General features: G+C 40.6%; 2 protein-coding genes across 2 annotated transcripts in view; one reads left to right on the forward strand and one right to left on the reverse strand.

Moving 5' to 3' along the window:
- Positions 1-8,776, forward strand: part of dnah7 (dynein, axonemal, heavy chain 7) — a 112,244-nt gene extending 103,468 nt beyond the window's left edge. The window contains exons 64-66 of the mRNA XM_063888022.1: positions 1,152-1,329; positions 2,692-2,795; positions 7,362-8,776. Of these exons, the coding sequence (XP_063744092.1) occupies positions 1,152-1,329; positions 2,692-2,795; positions 7,362-7,568 (489 nt within the window). The 3' untranslated portion in view covers positions 7,569-8,776. The remainder of the gene's footprint in view (positions 1-1,151; positions 1,330-2,691; positions 2,796-7,361) is intronic.
- Positions 8,777-11,261: 2,485 nt separating this feature from the next.
- Positions 11,262-13,965, reverse strand: part of slc39a10 (solute carrier family 39 member 10) — a 40,183-nt gene continuing 37,479 nt past the window's right edge. Inside the window, 1 exon segment of the mRNA XM_063888637.1 lies at positions 11,262-13,940. Coding sequence (XP_063744707.1) covers positions 13,788-13,940 — 153 coding nt within the window. The 3' untranslated portion in view covers positions 11,262-13,787.

Here is a 13,965-nt window from a genome sequence, read left to right on the forward strand (position 1 = left end):
AAGTCATATTTCATCAGCATCTGTGCTAATTGCTCACATTGGTTACAATAGCTACTATAACAATGAAAGGATTACCTAACTTAAAATGGCATGGTTAGGATTTGGGCCTAACCACACGCCTCTAAAATGTCTTATAACATGTACTCTACTATGCTGTGTCTCAATTTGAAGCTTTTTTCTGAGTACAGTGCAATGTCATACACCGGGAAAGCTTGCACATTGTGTGAATTTCAAATAGGTATCCTTTTCTCAAATTGCGCACGGCTGCTGTGCTCATACACAGCATTTGTATGCAATAACAACTGTAAGTACAGAAGTATGTGAATTGAGACACAGTACAAGTGTCTGAAAGAATAGTAGACCTCTCAGGCCTGGTATCACATGAAAAGCTGCATACTGGACCCTCTATAGTGGACTGAAGCCCTGCCTTTTTAAGCCTTAAGCTGTGTCACACATGAGTTACACAAGACCATTCCATTACTTGTTTACACACAGGAGCGGGAGGGATTCGGTAATCCTTTCTTCGCTCATGGGAACAGTTGGTACATGAAACCCTTGCAGACTCACATGACATAATCATGTGAGTCTGCCAAATGAACTTCATCAGTCAGTTCACATGCTTCCCTTTCTATCTTCACAGGAGAAATACCTGTGTGGGTGTGGGTGTGTGTGTGTGTGTTATCTAACAGAGATGTCCACCCATGACTCCCCACAGAGTGAACTTTCAAGTCATGGGTTTCTTATCTAAGGCAGAATACCTTGACATTTTAGGGAACATGTCCGTTTGCTGTTTGTAAGGGAACGAAAAAAGCCTGAGGTTCTTCCAAGTGTGTTCAGGATACAAAGCCTAGAAGCATAAATATTACCCAGGTTCATTGTTGCTTTCGAGAACTCCGTAATAAATGTTAAATCGCTTACCCCAAGCCTAGACGCCAAACTCAAACTATATACTGCTTCTAATAAACGTATTTAGTTTAGTTTGAGTAGTCTAACTGAACAAAAATTGTGACCTAAACCGTACTAAATCTCAACCACCTGAAATCATCTGTAAGCTGTTAGGTACTCTGTACTCTGGTTGGTTTTGGTTATACACATCCTTCTGTTCTCTGTTCTCCTCTCTTCTCCTCTTCTCTCCTCTGCTGTGTTTTTAGGACTGGTATGACCACGGCACCCCTGCTGTTTTCTGGGTGTCAGGATTCTTTTTCACCCAGGCCTTCCTCACAGGCAGCCAGCAGAACTATGCCAGGAAACACACCGTCCCTATCGACTTACTCGGCTTTGACTTTGAAGTCCTGGAAGACCACCAGTACAAACGGCCCCCAGAGGACGGTAGGATATCAAGGGGGGGGCAGTTGAGAACATTGGTGGATAGAAGAAAGTTTAATAGCAAAGCAGGATATTAGGATAGCTTTTGATAGGGTTGAATGTCTTTGTTCTACAAACCATCTCTCAGTTCATTGAAGGGAGAGAGAACAAACCATGAAATAGAGAGCACTTTCGGAGAAAAATGTTCAGAATGGCACAAAGGGAAGGAAAAGCGGAACATAATCAGTGGGTGGAAAAAACAACAACAGAGTGTAAATAAACGAACACAGCTTTTTTACAATAAAAAAAACCTTAAACTTAACAGTATGAAATACAACAGATAATATAATGCAAAACAATTCAGTTTAAATGCTGAATATTAACATTAATATAGTAACAATATGAATCACATCGTATTACAATCTTGAATATTCAAATACAATTATTTAAAATGATACAGTAAATCTGACAATTAAATGAATAAATGTTCAAATGAGTGACTAAAAAACCCTTATATTGTTCTTCAAGCCAGTATATTAAAAAAAAGAAATTCCAAATATAAATAAAAAATATATGTTCAACAGAACACGCTGTAGTGTAGTAGCAACTACATCATGTGTGTCAACAGGAATATGAAATAAAACATTGAAAACGACACATTTTCAAAAAGGAAAAATGCATCATACCTGTAATCACATATGAACACAATTGATCACCATGCGGTTTCTGTGTGACACTTTGCTCTTTTAAAATATCAACCAAATAAATACATTTAATGAGAAAGGTGATTAGTAAACAAATTAAGCAATCTCATAAATGAACAGGATTTACACAGAACTAAGTTGATGTTATGTACAACTATATTTAACAATTGGTTAGTTTGAATCACAACAGACTAAGTTTTACCAGACACAACCCACCTTTCTGTCAGCAGGATACTCCCTAGAGCCGCACACTTGTACTTGCGACCAACATCAAAGCCAGAACTAATCAGATGGAATGTGTCGGTGTAAATCATATATTTTTACATGAGCGCCTGGCTGGGCCTCCAGCTCATAAGTCAGAGTCTCACCCATAGTTATTCCTCACCTGGGGCCCCGTCACACTTACACATCTAACGGTGTGTTTGTGCATTTTAGTGTGTGATACAGACAGTCGGCTATCTCTTAATGCCCCATTTCTCTCCCCAGCCCAGTAAAGCTCACATGCTTTCTTCCTTATTATGCGTTTTAAAATCGCTTGCAAACATGTCACAGGGTTCCTCCATGACTAGAGGTGGTGGAAAGTTTCTAGGAGGTAGTCGATTATATTCACATCTCAGCAACACTAACCTTCCTTGTTCCTCTAAATGATCTCTGTGTGTGTTTGTGTGTGTGTGACCCTCAGGTGTGTACATCCGAGGTCTGTTTCTGGATGGTGCCCGCTGGGATAGGAAGGCCAGACTCCTCGCTGAGTCCTACCCCAAAGTGCTGCATGACCCCATGCCTGTGGTGAGTAAGAAGCATGGAGATATCAATCTGAGTTTTAGAATCTACACACTTACTATTGCTACTTCATTTATTTAACCTGACATTGTGTGCATGCCAACGTCCTTTTATGTTTTTGTTTTGCCAGAACAACTCCGTAGCCTGTTCATCTCATCAATATTAGAATCACAAAGGCTCCCAGGGAAAAAAATCGATTTTCAACCAACCAATACTGCAGAGAAGAAAATAAGATCTGTGGCAAAACAAAAAAGTATGATACTTGCATGTTTGGTTCAGCATGGTAATCTCCACTTGTTATCATTTTTTTACGGTTAAATGTTATTGCCAGAAGTAAAAAGCTAACAAACTACATCACAGTCACATGACTTCAACTCAACAACGTTTAGTAGTCTCGTTTAACCACTTGTTAGCAAACACAATTGTTTAAATGCAACAAATTGCAATGTGACAGAGTCTGTCATTTTGAATCTACCACATTTATAAGCATGTATAAATTGGAGGCATCTGGAGGTTGTTGATCACAGCTGTAGCAAATTCAAAAATCTTTCATCATACAGTTGTGGACAAAACCTAGCCTTAGATGCTGAAATCCTCCAAAACTGACCCAGACAATTGATCAGAGTTGATTTAAGCTAATGAATTTAAAACTGGATTGTGTATGATTGGATGTTTCTTAGTAAAAGGCACCCTTGGAGTCCTAGTTCACTACTTCCATCAAGTTTTATGTGTACAGGTTTGTATATTCAATCTTCTTTCCAAAATAGTTGTTAATCATTTGCACGTATGCGCCAAGCTCTACAAGAACTTTAACTGTGAGTCAAGTAACACTGGAAAAGATGAGTCAGACTTTAATCTCGGGAATGATATACAACTGTACAGACAGTTGGAAGTTATTTCGCCTGAGGAAATCTGAGATTGAGTCACATGGAACCAGTATGAAACCAGTCACATGAAGACTTATTGAAACATTTGAAATAGAGATGACATAAAAATAGCCTCTCATGTACATTAGGTAGCTTTTCTGGACTCTTTGATCTTTACACTTGTCATCCACGTTGGCTTGAAAGGTAATCTTTTTAGTTTAAAAATCAAAGTTGCAGTCATGGATTTTGTTGTCCTTACAGTGCTCAAAGAACTTCAATGTGTACTTTAGTATCTTCTGTATTATCTCTGTACGATGACCAACAGGTGCAAAAGACTTCCATTGAAAGAAACACGCTGCACTTTAAAAAAACAGTGCAAATGAAAAAACACAAACCACATCCCTTGAAGAAACTTCTTCACCAGCTGACAACAGATGCGCAGCGTTTACAAAAAACCCTTTACAAAGAAAAATTCTGAAAGAAGCTCAAAACACAATGGAAATGGGAACAATACAAAGTGATGCACACAGCTGGTACAAGTGCACTTTTTGGGGGTCCAGGATTATAAATTGACCATCATATTTTGTTTCAAATTTGCATTATGTCTCCTAATGTTCGTGTTTTGGTCCGTTGTAGCACATTTGCACAGCTCGGCCACCATGTGAAGTCTAGTTTTTAGTGGTTTTTAATGTGGGTTTACCTTTTTATTTTTCTATATATGTCAGTATCAGCAACTGTTTACTTGTTTGCGCAATGAAAAGGACAAATGACAAAACAAAGTTGGCAATAAAAAAAATCCCTGAACAACACAATTGTGGTTCAAACTGCAGCTACAACTATGAAGCCTTAAGGTGGGATCACATGGCAGCGTACGGTGGAGAACAGCACAGACGAGCAGTCAAAGAAACATAGATAATCCGTGTTGCATAACATCCTTACATAAAGTCCGAGGGGAGGAGGTGTATTGAGTCTGCCCCTGTGGATATCGGGGCGAAAAAAAATATTAGCTGTTTGAAATTATGAAACGGAGCATCATTTTAAGGCTGTTTAAAAAGAAACTAAATCTGAGACTAATATTGTGATTCCCGGAGGAGAAAGGGAACAACAAGCTCCCTCCTGTAGCTGTTCCTCTCCCCAGGAGGATGTTAGCAGCTCTGTGTTCTCTGGACGCCATACTTTTTTTAACACTGTGCCCGCAGGAGGCCTCGCTCTCTCATCCTTTTATTCATTACCAGAGCTTGATATGGAATATGAAAGCAGACTGACAGGGGGATGGAACAGAGTGCCAGTGGCAGAGAGCTGATCAAGTTTCCCCGTCTTTTTTCATTCCCCCCTCTGTTCTTCACAAAGCATTCAGGGATTATGAATAATGCACAGACCGACTTTTTGAATATTCAGACATTTCGGGGCAAGTTATTAACAGAATCAGTTTTTTGACAAGAGCGGAACTTAATTAAAAATGTGTTTATTATTATGTGGGGTGGAAAAGCACAACAGAGGCTGGCTTTGAAATGCAAATCTGCACAGAAGCGCCCGTTATGGAACCAGATGAGGACTTTTCTGGCTGCAACTCAACAAACTGTTTTCGGGTTTTGTTTTGTTTTTAAAGATGTTTTTATGAGTGGCCCAGTTTATCCTTTTTGCATAACCAAGACTTCTTAATAGCCCAAGGGGAACTCTTCCTTTTTAATGCTATTGTTTTATAAGTTTACTTCCCCAAAGTTTCAATTTGTAAGATAATGTTTGGATAACAGATAGAGATCCAGATAAGTTCCTACTGTGTTTCCTGGCCTGACTTTCCAAATCCAGATATAATGTGATTGTTTCTCTTACGAGCATGGCCTTCAATCAGTGGTGGAAAAAGTACTCAATACATTACATTTCATTTGGCTGACGCTTTTATCCAAAGCGACTTACACAATAAGTGCATAAACATAGAGAATCAAACTCCGAACAACAAGGAAAGTTCACTTATGTTCACTCCAAGTCACACCATAGTAAGGCAAGGAAAGTTTATTTCACACAAGGCAATTCAAAGTGCTTTACAAAAATGAAAGACATTAAGAAACGCATAAACAAATGGCATTTAAAAACTGTTATAAAGAGATTGAAATGAACATAAAACATGAATAAAATGCATGAATAAAAGTTACAGTGCAATGTTGGATAAGAATAGTTCAATTAAAAGCAGCGGCAAAAAGAAAAGTCTTCAGCCTGGATTTAAAAGCAGTAAGAGTAGCAGCGGACCTGCAGGGTTCTGTGTAGATTGTTCCAGATATTTGGAGCATAATAACTGAATGCTGCTTTAGTTCTGACTCTGGGGACAGCAAGCAGACCCGTCCCAGAAGACCAGAGAGTTCTGGATGGTTCATAGATTAGCAGTAGATTGGAAATGTACTTTGGGCAAAAACCATTCATTGCTTCATAAACCAGCAGCAGTTATTTTAAATGAATTTGTTGACGGACAGGAAGTCAGTGTAAAGACCTCAGAACTATAAGTACTGGTGAGTGTTTGTTTTTGTTTTTTTGGAGTAGCAAGTTGATTGGCTGACGCCGAGCAAACGTGATGGATTGTATGGTTTAACCAAGGCCTGGATGTAGGAAGGGGCTGATCCCTTCACAGCTCGGTAGACCAGTACCAGTGTCTTGAAGTGGATTCTGGCCAGTGAAGGAGAGGTGTGGGGTGGGAGAACTTGGGGAGCTGGAAGACCAGTTGGGATGCAGGTTCCTTGTGGTCTGAGTCGGTAAAACTCAAATGTTATACTTATCTTAAGGGGCAATACTGAATTGTAAAAAATACTCTGTTCCAAGTAAAAGACCTTCATTCAAAATCTTACTTCATTAAAAGTACAAAACTATTGGCATCAACATAAACTTTACTTACTTACGATTAGCCCATTTCAGATTCATAGAAATGTTCATTATTAGATCGACATTAGTGACACATTGTTTTTATCACAGCAGGTTGAAATGGAGCCCATTTTACTTTGTAGCTGCTGCAGAATTTCGTAACTTATAATGACATGCCAATATCTATATATTTAAATGTATATTTAGTAAAATATATCATCTATAATGTAACTAAAGCTGTCAGATAAATGTAGTGGAGTAAAAAATACAATATTGGTTTCTTGAATATCGTGGAGTTAATGGATGAAGTAGCATAACTTGTAATACTAAAGTACAAATAGCCCATAATTATACTTAAAGGGGCCTATTTTCTAGCGGTCTAAGACCTTGTACATGATAGGTTAAGGGGTGGGACATCTCTAAGGGGTTGACCAATCACAACAGAGCCGGCCAGCTGACCAATCAGCAGACTGGCTCTGGTTTCAGACAGAGGGTGAAAAGAGGTGCCGCAGCACAGGCAGTATGAGAACAATAAAGAGCTTTTTGAACATTGAAGCATGAGATATGTCCCAGTAGAGACACAAAGTACAAGTGCCTCTTTAAGTACAATTTCTCAGTAGATGTATTTCACTACATTCCCATCATCATGCATCTGTGATTTAATCAGGACGGGTAAACTTGTTGTCCATCAGCAGAGGCAGAGAATTCCATTTGCCAGTTTAATTATTCCCCCAGTTAAAAGTTTTGAATGTAAATCAGCCCCTAAATGACAGTGACTTAGAGCTGAAGTTGTGAATGGAAGTAGATGTGGCAGCCACATCTTAAACTTTAAAATCCCCTCGTCTCTCTCCATCAGATGTGGCTGAAGCCCCTCAAACGCCAGGACATCCCCCAGAGGATGTGCTACATGGTGCCCGTCTACAAGACCAGCGAGCGGCGCGGCACCCTGTCCACCACAGGACACTCCACCAACTACGTCATCGCCATGACGCTCAACACCAACGTGGCGGCTGAGCACTGGATCCGACGAGGCGTAGCGCTGCTCTGCCAGCTCAACTCCTAGGCTCAGTTTGTTTCACATGCACTGACAGCTCATTAAAGAGATTGAAGAGAGAAAACACAGGAAGTGTAGTTAGTGCTGTTCTCAAACAACAGCACTAGTTCCTGTCTTTGCTGTCTTGTTAGAGAATGTATTACACAAAAGTAGTGTCAAAGTTTGCCTTAAGATCCCCTCCAATAAAAAATATTTTTCATTATTTATGAACTCTAAAATGTCTCACCTTGACTATCCGGACGTATGAGTGCAAAGTTTGTCACTAGCTGTTTCCACATTCCTCCACTGAAGGATGTGCCTTTGCTTCTAAAAAATAGATAGCCCTGAGTATGTTCCAACAGCCATTCACTGTCTAATACCCAAACGGCACAGAAACCTAAAAAGAGTTAGCATTAGTATACTAAAATGTTGACTGCAAACATGGCAGTCTGCAGTTTTTAGATGTAATCCCAAAAGCTTCTGCACATTTCTACCAAAAAATCAACAACATGTCACTCGATGTGTTCAGTTACAAAACAACAAGCTCACAAACATAATAAAGACAAAGATGCTAACTTCACTTACCACTCTGAAACATCAACTTGTCGCACAACAGACTCCTCATCAAGTACGTTAGGCTGTAACTCCGATGTGGCCGTCCATCTTGATGTGCCGTGCAACTAGCAGGGAGACATCCAGAATCTTTTTTTTACATACTTTTAAACTGATCCTAAAAGGCATTGTCACAGTTGAAGTTCTCAAAAATAATTTGCAACAGCTATATTTAATGAATAACTTTACCAAATGCCTCTCTCATTATAGTCACTCAGTTCTTTTCAACAAAAAAGGAGTATGTATAGTCTTCGAGCGACCCAAAAACGGGAACGTGCAAATTCTGTGATAGTTGCCATGTAACCTGAAAAGTAACGTTTTTAGTTACGATATACAAAACTGTTCATAATTCATTTCGTTTTTTAGATTTGGTTATTAAAACATTTCCCAGTGGCAACAAGTCTAAAATCTAACTTTCTTTAAGCTGTGGGGACCCGATGTGTCTTGAGGGGGACGTTGAGTATGAAAGTAAATGGTAATAGACTGGATGTACAGTGGGGCAAAAAAATATTTAGTGAGCCACCAATTGAAAAAAAGTTCTCCCATTTAAAAAGATGAGAGATGCCTGTAATTTTCATCATAGGTACACTTCAACTATGAGAGACAAAATGGGGGAAACAATCCAGGAAATCACATTGTAGGATTTTTAATGAATTAATTGGTAAATTCCTCGGTAAAATAAGTATTTGGTCACCTACAAACAAGCAAGATTTCTGGCTCTCACAGACCTGTAACTTCTTCTTTAAGAGGCTCCTCTGTCCTCCACTCGTTACCTGTATTAATGGCACCTTTTTGAACTCGTTATCAGTATAAAAGACACCTGTCCACAACCTCAAACAGTCATACTCCAAACTCCACTATGGCCAAGACCAAAGAGCTGTCAAGGGAGACCAGAGACAAAATTGTAGACCTGCACCAGGCTGGGAAAACTGAATCTGCAATAGGTAAGCAGCTTGGTGTGAAGAAATCAACTGTGGGAGCAATTATTAGAAAATGGAAGACATACAAGACCACTGCTAATCTCCCTCCATCTGGGGCTCCACGCAAGATCTCACCCCGTGGGGTCAAAATGATCACAAGAACGGTGAGCAAAAATCCCAGAACCACACGGGGGGACCTAGTGAATGACCTGCAGAGAGCTGGGACCAAAGTAACAGAGGCTACCATCAGTAACACACTACGCCGCCAGGGACTTAAATCCTGCACTTCCAGACGTGTCCCCCTGCTTAAGCCAGTACATGTCCAGGCCCGTCTGAAGTTTGCTAGAGGGCATTTGGATGATCCAGAAGAGGATTGGGAGAATGTCATATGGTCAGATGAAACCAAAATAGAACTTTTTGGTAAAAACTCAACTGGTCGTGTTTGGAGGAGAAAGAATGCAGAGTTGCATCCAAAGAACACCATACCTACTGTGAAGCATGGGGGTGGAAACATCATGCTTTGGGGCTGTTTTTCTGCAAAGGGACCAGGACGACTGATCCGTGTAAAGGAAAGAATGAATGGGGCCATGTATCGTGAGATTTTGAGTGAAAACCTCCTTCCATCAGCAAGGGCACTGAAGATGAAGTGTGGCTGGGTCTTTCAGCATGACAATGATCCCAAACACACCGCCAGGGCAACGAAGGAGTGGCTTCGTAAGAAGCATTTCAAGGTCCTGGAGTGGCCTAGCCAGTCTCTAGATCTCAACCCCATAGAAAATCTTTGGAGGGAGTTGAAAGTCTGTGTTGCCCAGCGACAGCCCCAAAACATCACTGCTTTAGAGGAGATCTGCATGGAGGAATGGGCCAAAATACCAGCAACAGTGTGTGAAAACCTTGTGAAGACTTACAGAAAACGTTTGACCTCTGTCATTGCCAACAAAGGGTATATAACAAAGTATTGAGATGAACTTTTGTTATTGACCAAATACTTATTTTCCACAATCATTTGAAATAAATTCATTAAAAATCAGACAATGTGATTTCCTGGATTTCTTTTTCTAATTCTGTCTCTCATAGTTGAGGTATACCTATGATAAAAATTACAGGCCTCTCTCATCTTTTTAAATGGGAGAACTTGCACAATTGGTGGCTGACTAAATACTTTTTTGCCCCACTGTATATGGGGCTTTTCCAGTCTTTGCTACCCCTCAAAGTGCTTTTACATATACAAGTCAGCATTCACCCATTCACACAGAGGCAGACATATAAGGTGCTATCTGCTCGGGGAGGACAAACATTCACTCAGTTGGCCATTGGGAGCCATTTAGCATTAGGTATCTTTCTCAAGGACACATCAACATGTTAGCTGAAGGGTTTGGGATGACACCACCAAACTTCCGCTTAGAGGCAATGTTGTCAACTCCATAGTAATGAAAGTAGCTATAGACGTTAGAATAATTAGCAATTTGACTTCAATTGTAATGGATGCTGTAGGAGAGACAAAAGGTGGGGGGAAAACCCTTAATATGTTTAGAACTACAAATGAACGTTCTTCTGCAGATTTCTTTTGAAATACGCCATTACTTGTTGACTTTAATGCTTTGTCTAGAGCAACATTACATAAATCAATGTTGTCCTGTATTGTTAAATGTTAGATTATCATATTTAATCAAGAGACTGTGTATGTGGGATGGAATTGCTAACTCTACACCCAACCGTACTTATTGATCCGGGCTTTGGACCAGCAAAGTGACCATAAAGCAACACTGCAAGCCAGGGCGGGATCAGCGGCGGCTTTGTTCATGTGCGATTAATTTGCAGTCTCCAATAACACCCGAACAAGTAGCTAGATTTGGAAAGGAAAGTCGCCACAGCCCTTCTTCAAAGATTTGTCTTCACAGTGATGCAATGGTTTAGTTGATGTAGATAATATTGACAATTTATGTAACTAGCACTTAGCATGATAGCGTACATAAATATAAAACAACAGTAATGCAGCTACATTATAAATACATTATGTCCACATGCACTTTTGGGTGCAGGTTTATTAAAGAATGATCTTGGCTTAACCCGTTGAACACAGGAAATGAATGAGGAATAGCGCAGCGTGAGGCAGGACAACGCTGCGGAGGAACGCAGTCGCGGTTTCGCACCTACACAATTGTCTCTGTTACATTAGCCTACGCCAGCAGCATCGGAGACCTTTTCAGTTTATTTGCTTTCGTACAGTGGACAATGCACAGACAAGGCGAACAGAAAGGATGTCACACTTTGCATTTTATATCCAGCTTACTGAACAAACATACATACAACAAAGCAAAAAGTGAGAACAAATCATGGACCTTCATTTTACAGACAATTCCTTGCTTGATGAGGACAAGAGAAACCGCTTTGGGGCATAGTGTGTTAAGTGTCACGGAGCCTTATCGCACACCAGACAGTACCATTTAATTACACAGGAAATTCAGGACCTCGTAGGGAAGTAATGTTCATAAAAAGTACATTTAGTCTTTAAAAAATACAAAATGTGTATCGTAGGAAACTGAAAGAAGTCAAATAAACAGTGTGTATCGTGGTGTAGGAACAGATGGAAATATTAAAATGAAGTGTTGACAAATTATATTCTCTCCATTATACTACGCCCCAAAGAGTTCAACTTGAACATCAAGCACAGTTCATTTAAAAAGTAACAAAGGTTGTCAATAGTTTAACTTTGCAGTACAAAGAATGAAAACAAATGTACACTCAACACAATGTCTGTACCGTTTCTCTCATGCGTCATGCATGGTTCAGTCGGATCGATAACACGGGTTCGATGAGACCAACGATGATTTACAGCCAGTTGACACATACGATGTGGATGTCACACAGTGACAGGATAAATGAAAACACACACACAGAACCTGTGTGCTCCAGCAACTGACGCTAGGCGCTAGCATGTTAGCTGCGGGGACAGCCAATGGAATGTGGGGGAGAGGGGGGGGGGGGGGGGGGTGTCAAGCACAAGCCACTGAAAATCCACACTCCGGTCACATTTGGCAGTCAGCTGAGTGACTATAACGCACACCCTGGGGAACAAACGCAAGGAATGCTTGTAAAAAAAAATTAAAAATTAAATAATGAAAATAATGATCTGTATGAATGCTTTGATCCATTACAATGCAGGGGAAGCTGCCTCAAGGTTCATTGTTCCTCTTCTGATTGGTCTGTTGTAGATTGTCAGGAATTGATTCCTTGTACCTTCAAAACTATTATTTAGCAGCAACAAAACTGTGCTTTCTTACTACTGATGTTATAAAGACTTCATGTGTTTACAGTACATTAAAAAAATCTGCATTGGTGTGACATTTCCACCTACCTACTGTAAATACAGGTCCACTGCCGGGTGGTCCGATTGGACCCATAGAGGGACCCTAAATAAATCTAGCTAACTACAACATCTTTAGGTGAAGATAGGAAGAGCTAGCTTTTTCAGAATTCACATTTTGAAACTGCTGATTCTTATAAATGAAAGATACAAATGTAATGAGGATACATCTCCTCTTGCTAAAGATTGTCAAACCCTTAAAGGTCAGACATTCATTGTTTCTATCCAAAAGTTGTAAATGCTATTTTGTAAAGGCATTAGCATCTGTGTTAGGTAACACTATGAACTACACAAGTTTAATGATCCCCCAAAAATCTAACTGATATAAAACATAAATGGGAAGAAAAAAAGTTGCAGCGAAAAACAAACTAACATTGAGCCATTGAGAAGGTCTGCCATGGAAAGTTCATTTTCTAGGTTAATCGATTAATCGTTTGGTCAATAAAATGTCAGAAAATTATTTAAAATATCTATCCCAGCTTCTAAAAGTCAGAGGTAACGTTTTGTTTTATCAATCCCCAACAGAAAGATTGTCACTTATATCAAACTGAGAAAGCAGGAAGCCTCCATATTAAAGAGGCAAAAGCATTTTCTGACATTTGTCCGTTAAAAATGACGCTAGCGATTAACCGAATATCAAAAATGGTTGAGTTAAGTTTTTTACTCCTAGTCGTCACATTATTTCAGCTCTACAAAGTTTTCTTCCAGGTGTACACGCTAAGCTAACCTCCGTCACTGTCGCTCTGTGGAGCTGCTGCGGTGCCGCTACAGTGGCCAGGGCTTGAGAGATGTTTGACACACAGCGTGATGACATCATAAGCTGATGATGGATGGCGGGTGGAACACGCACGGCAGATGTAGGAGGCATGGATGATGGGACACAGCACAGGGTGGATGAGAGACAACAACGCACTAACAACAGGTGACGGTGCATAGGCGATGAGCTGCTGGGCCGTGACAGCTGCCTCTCTGTGGGGATGCGTTTCCCTGCGCCACCTAGCAGCTCGTTTTTAGATGGAGGTCAATGGTTTGGAGCGGAGGAGGCCTTCTCCGGTCACTCTTCTTTCATTTGGCCTTTTTTTTCCCCCCTCTCCTCTAGGGGAGCAGACAGATTGGAGCCGACAGAGGAGAGGTAATGGAGGAGCAGAGTGTAAACATCACTGGCAGAGTCATGAGATATGCATAAGCTACCGCTGCATGTTTGGAATGGAGGCACTGGCCGTGAACGAGACCCACACTGCATGCAAGACTGGGCCGTTACATCGCAAACAAAGCATGTTAAGGCCATGGAGAACAATATTGATACACCCAGCTCTCACTTCCCAGCTACCCTCCCCGCTAGCTCCTAGACTAAAAGCCAAAATCGATAACGATGCGGTCTTCGAAGATGGCGATGAGCAGCATGATGCCGAACCCGGTCAGCATTCCCAGGTTCTGCAGGACAAAGTGACCCAGCTGGCAGCGCTTGTGGTCCTCGCTGTCGCCGTGGAGCATTTCTGGCAGCTGTAGGGAGACAGAATCAGGATCA

The sequence above is a fragment of the Eleginops maclovinus genome, chromosome 7, assembly GCF_036324505.1.
Source record: "Eleginops maclovinus isolate JMC-PN-2008 ecotype Puerto Natales chromosome 7, JC_Emac_rtc_rv5, whole genome shotgun sequence".
In the NCBI taxonomy this organism is placed as follows: domain Eukaryota; kingdom Metazoa; phylum Chordata; class Actinopteri; order Perciformes; family Eleginopidae; genus Eleginops; species Eleginops maclovinus.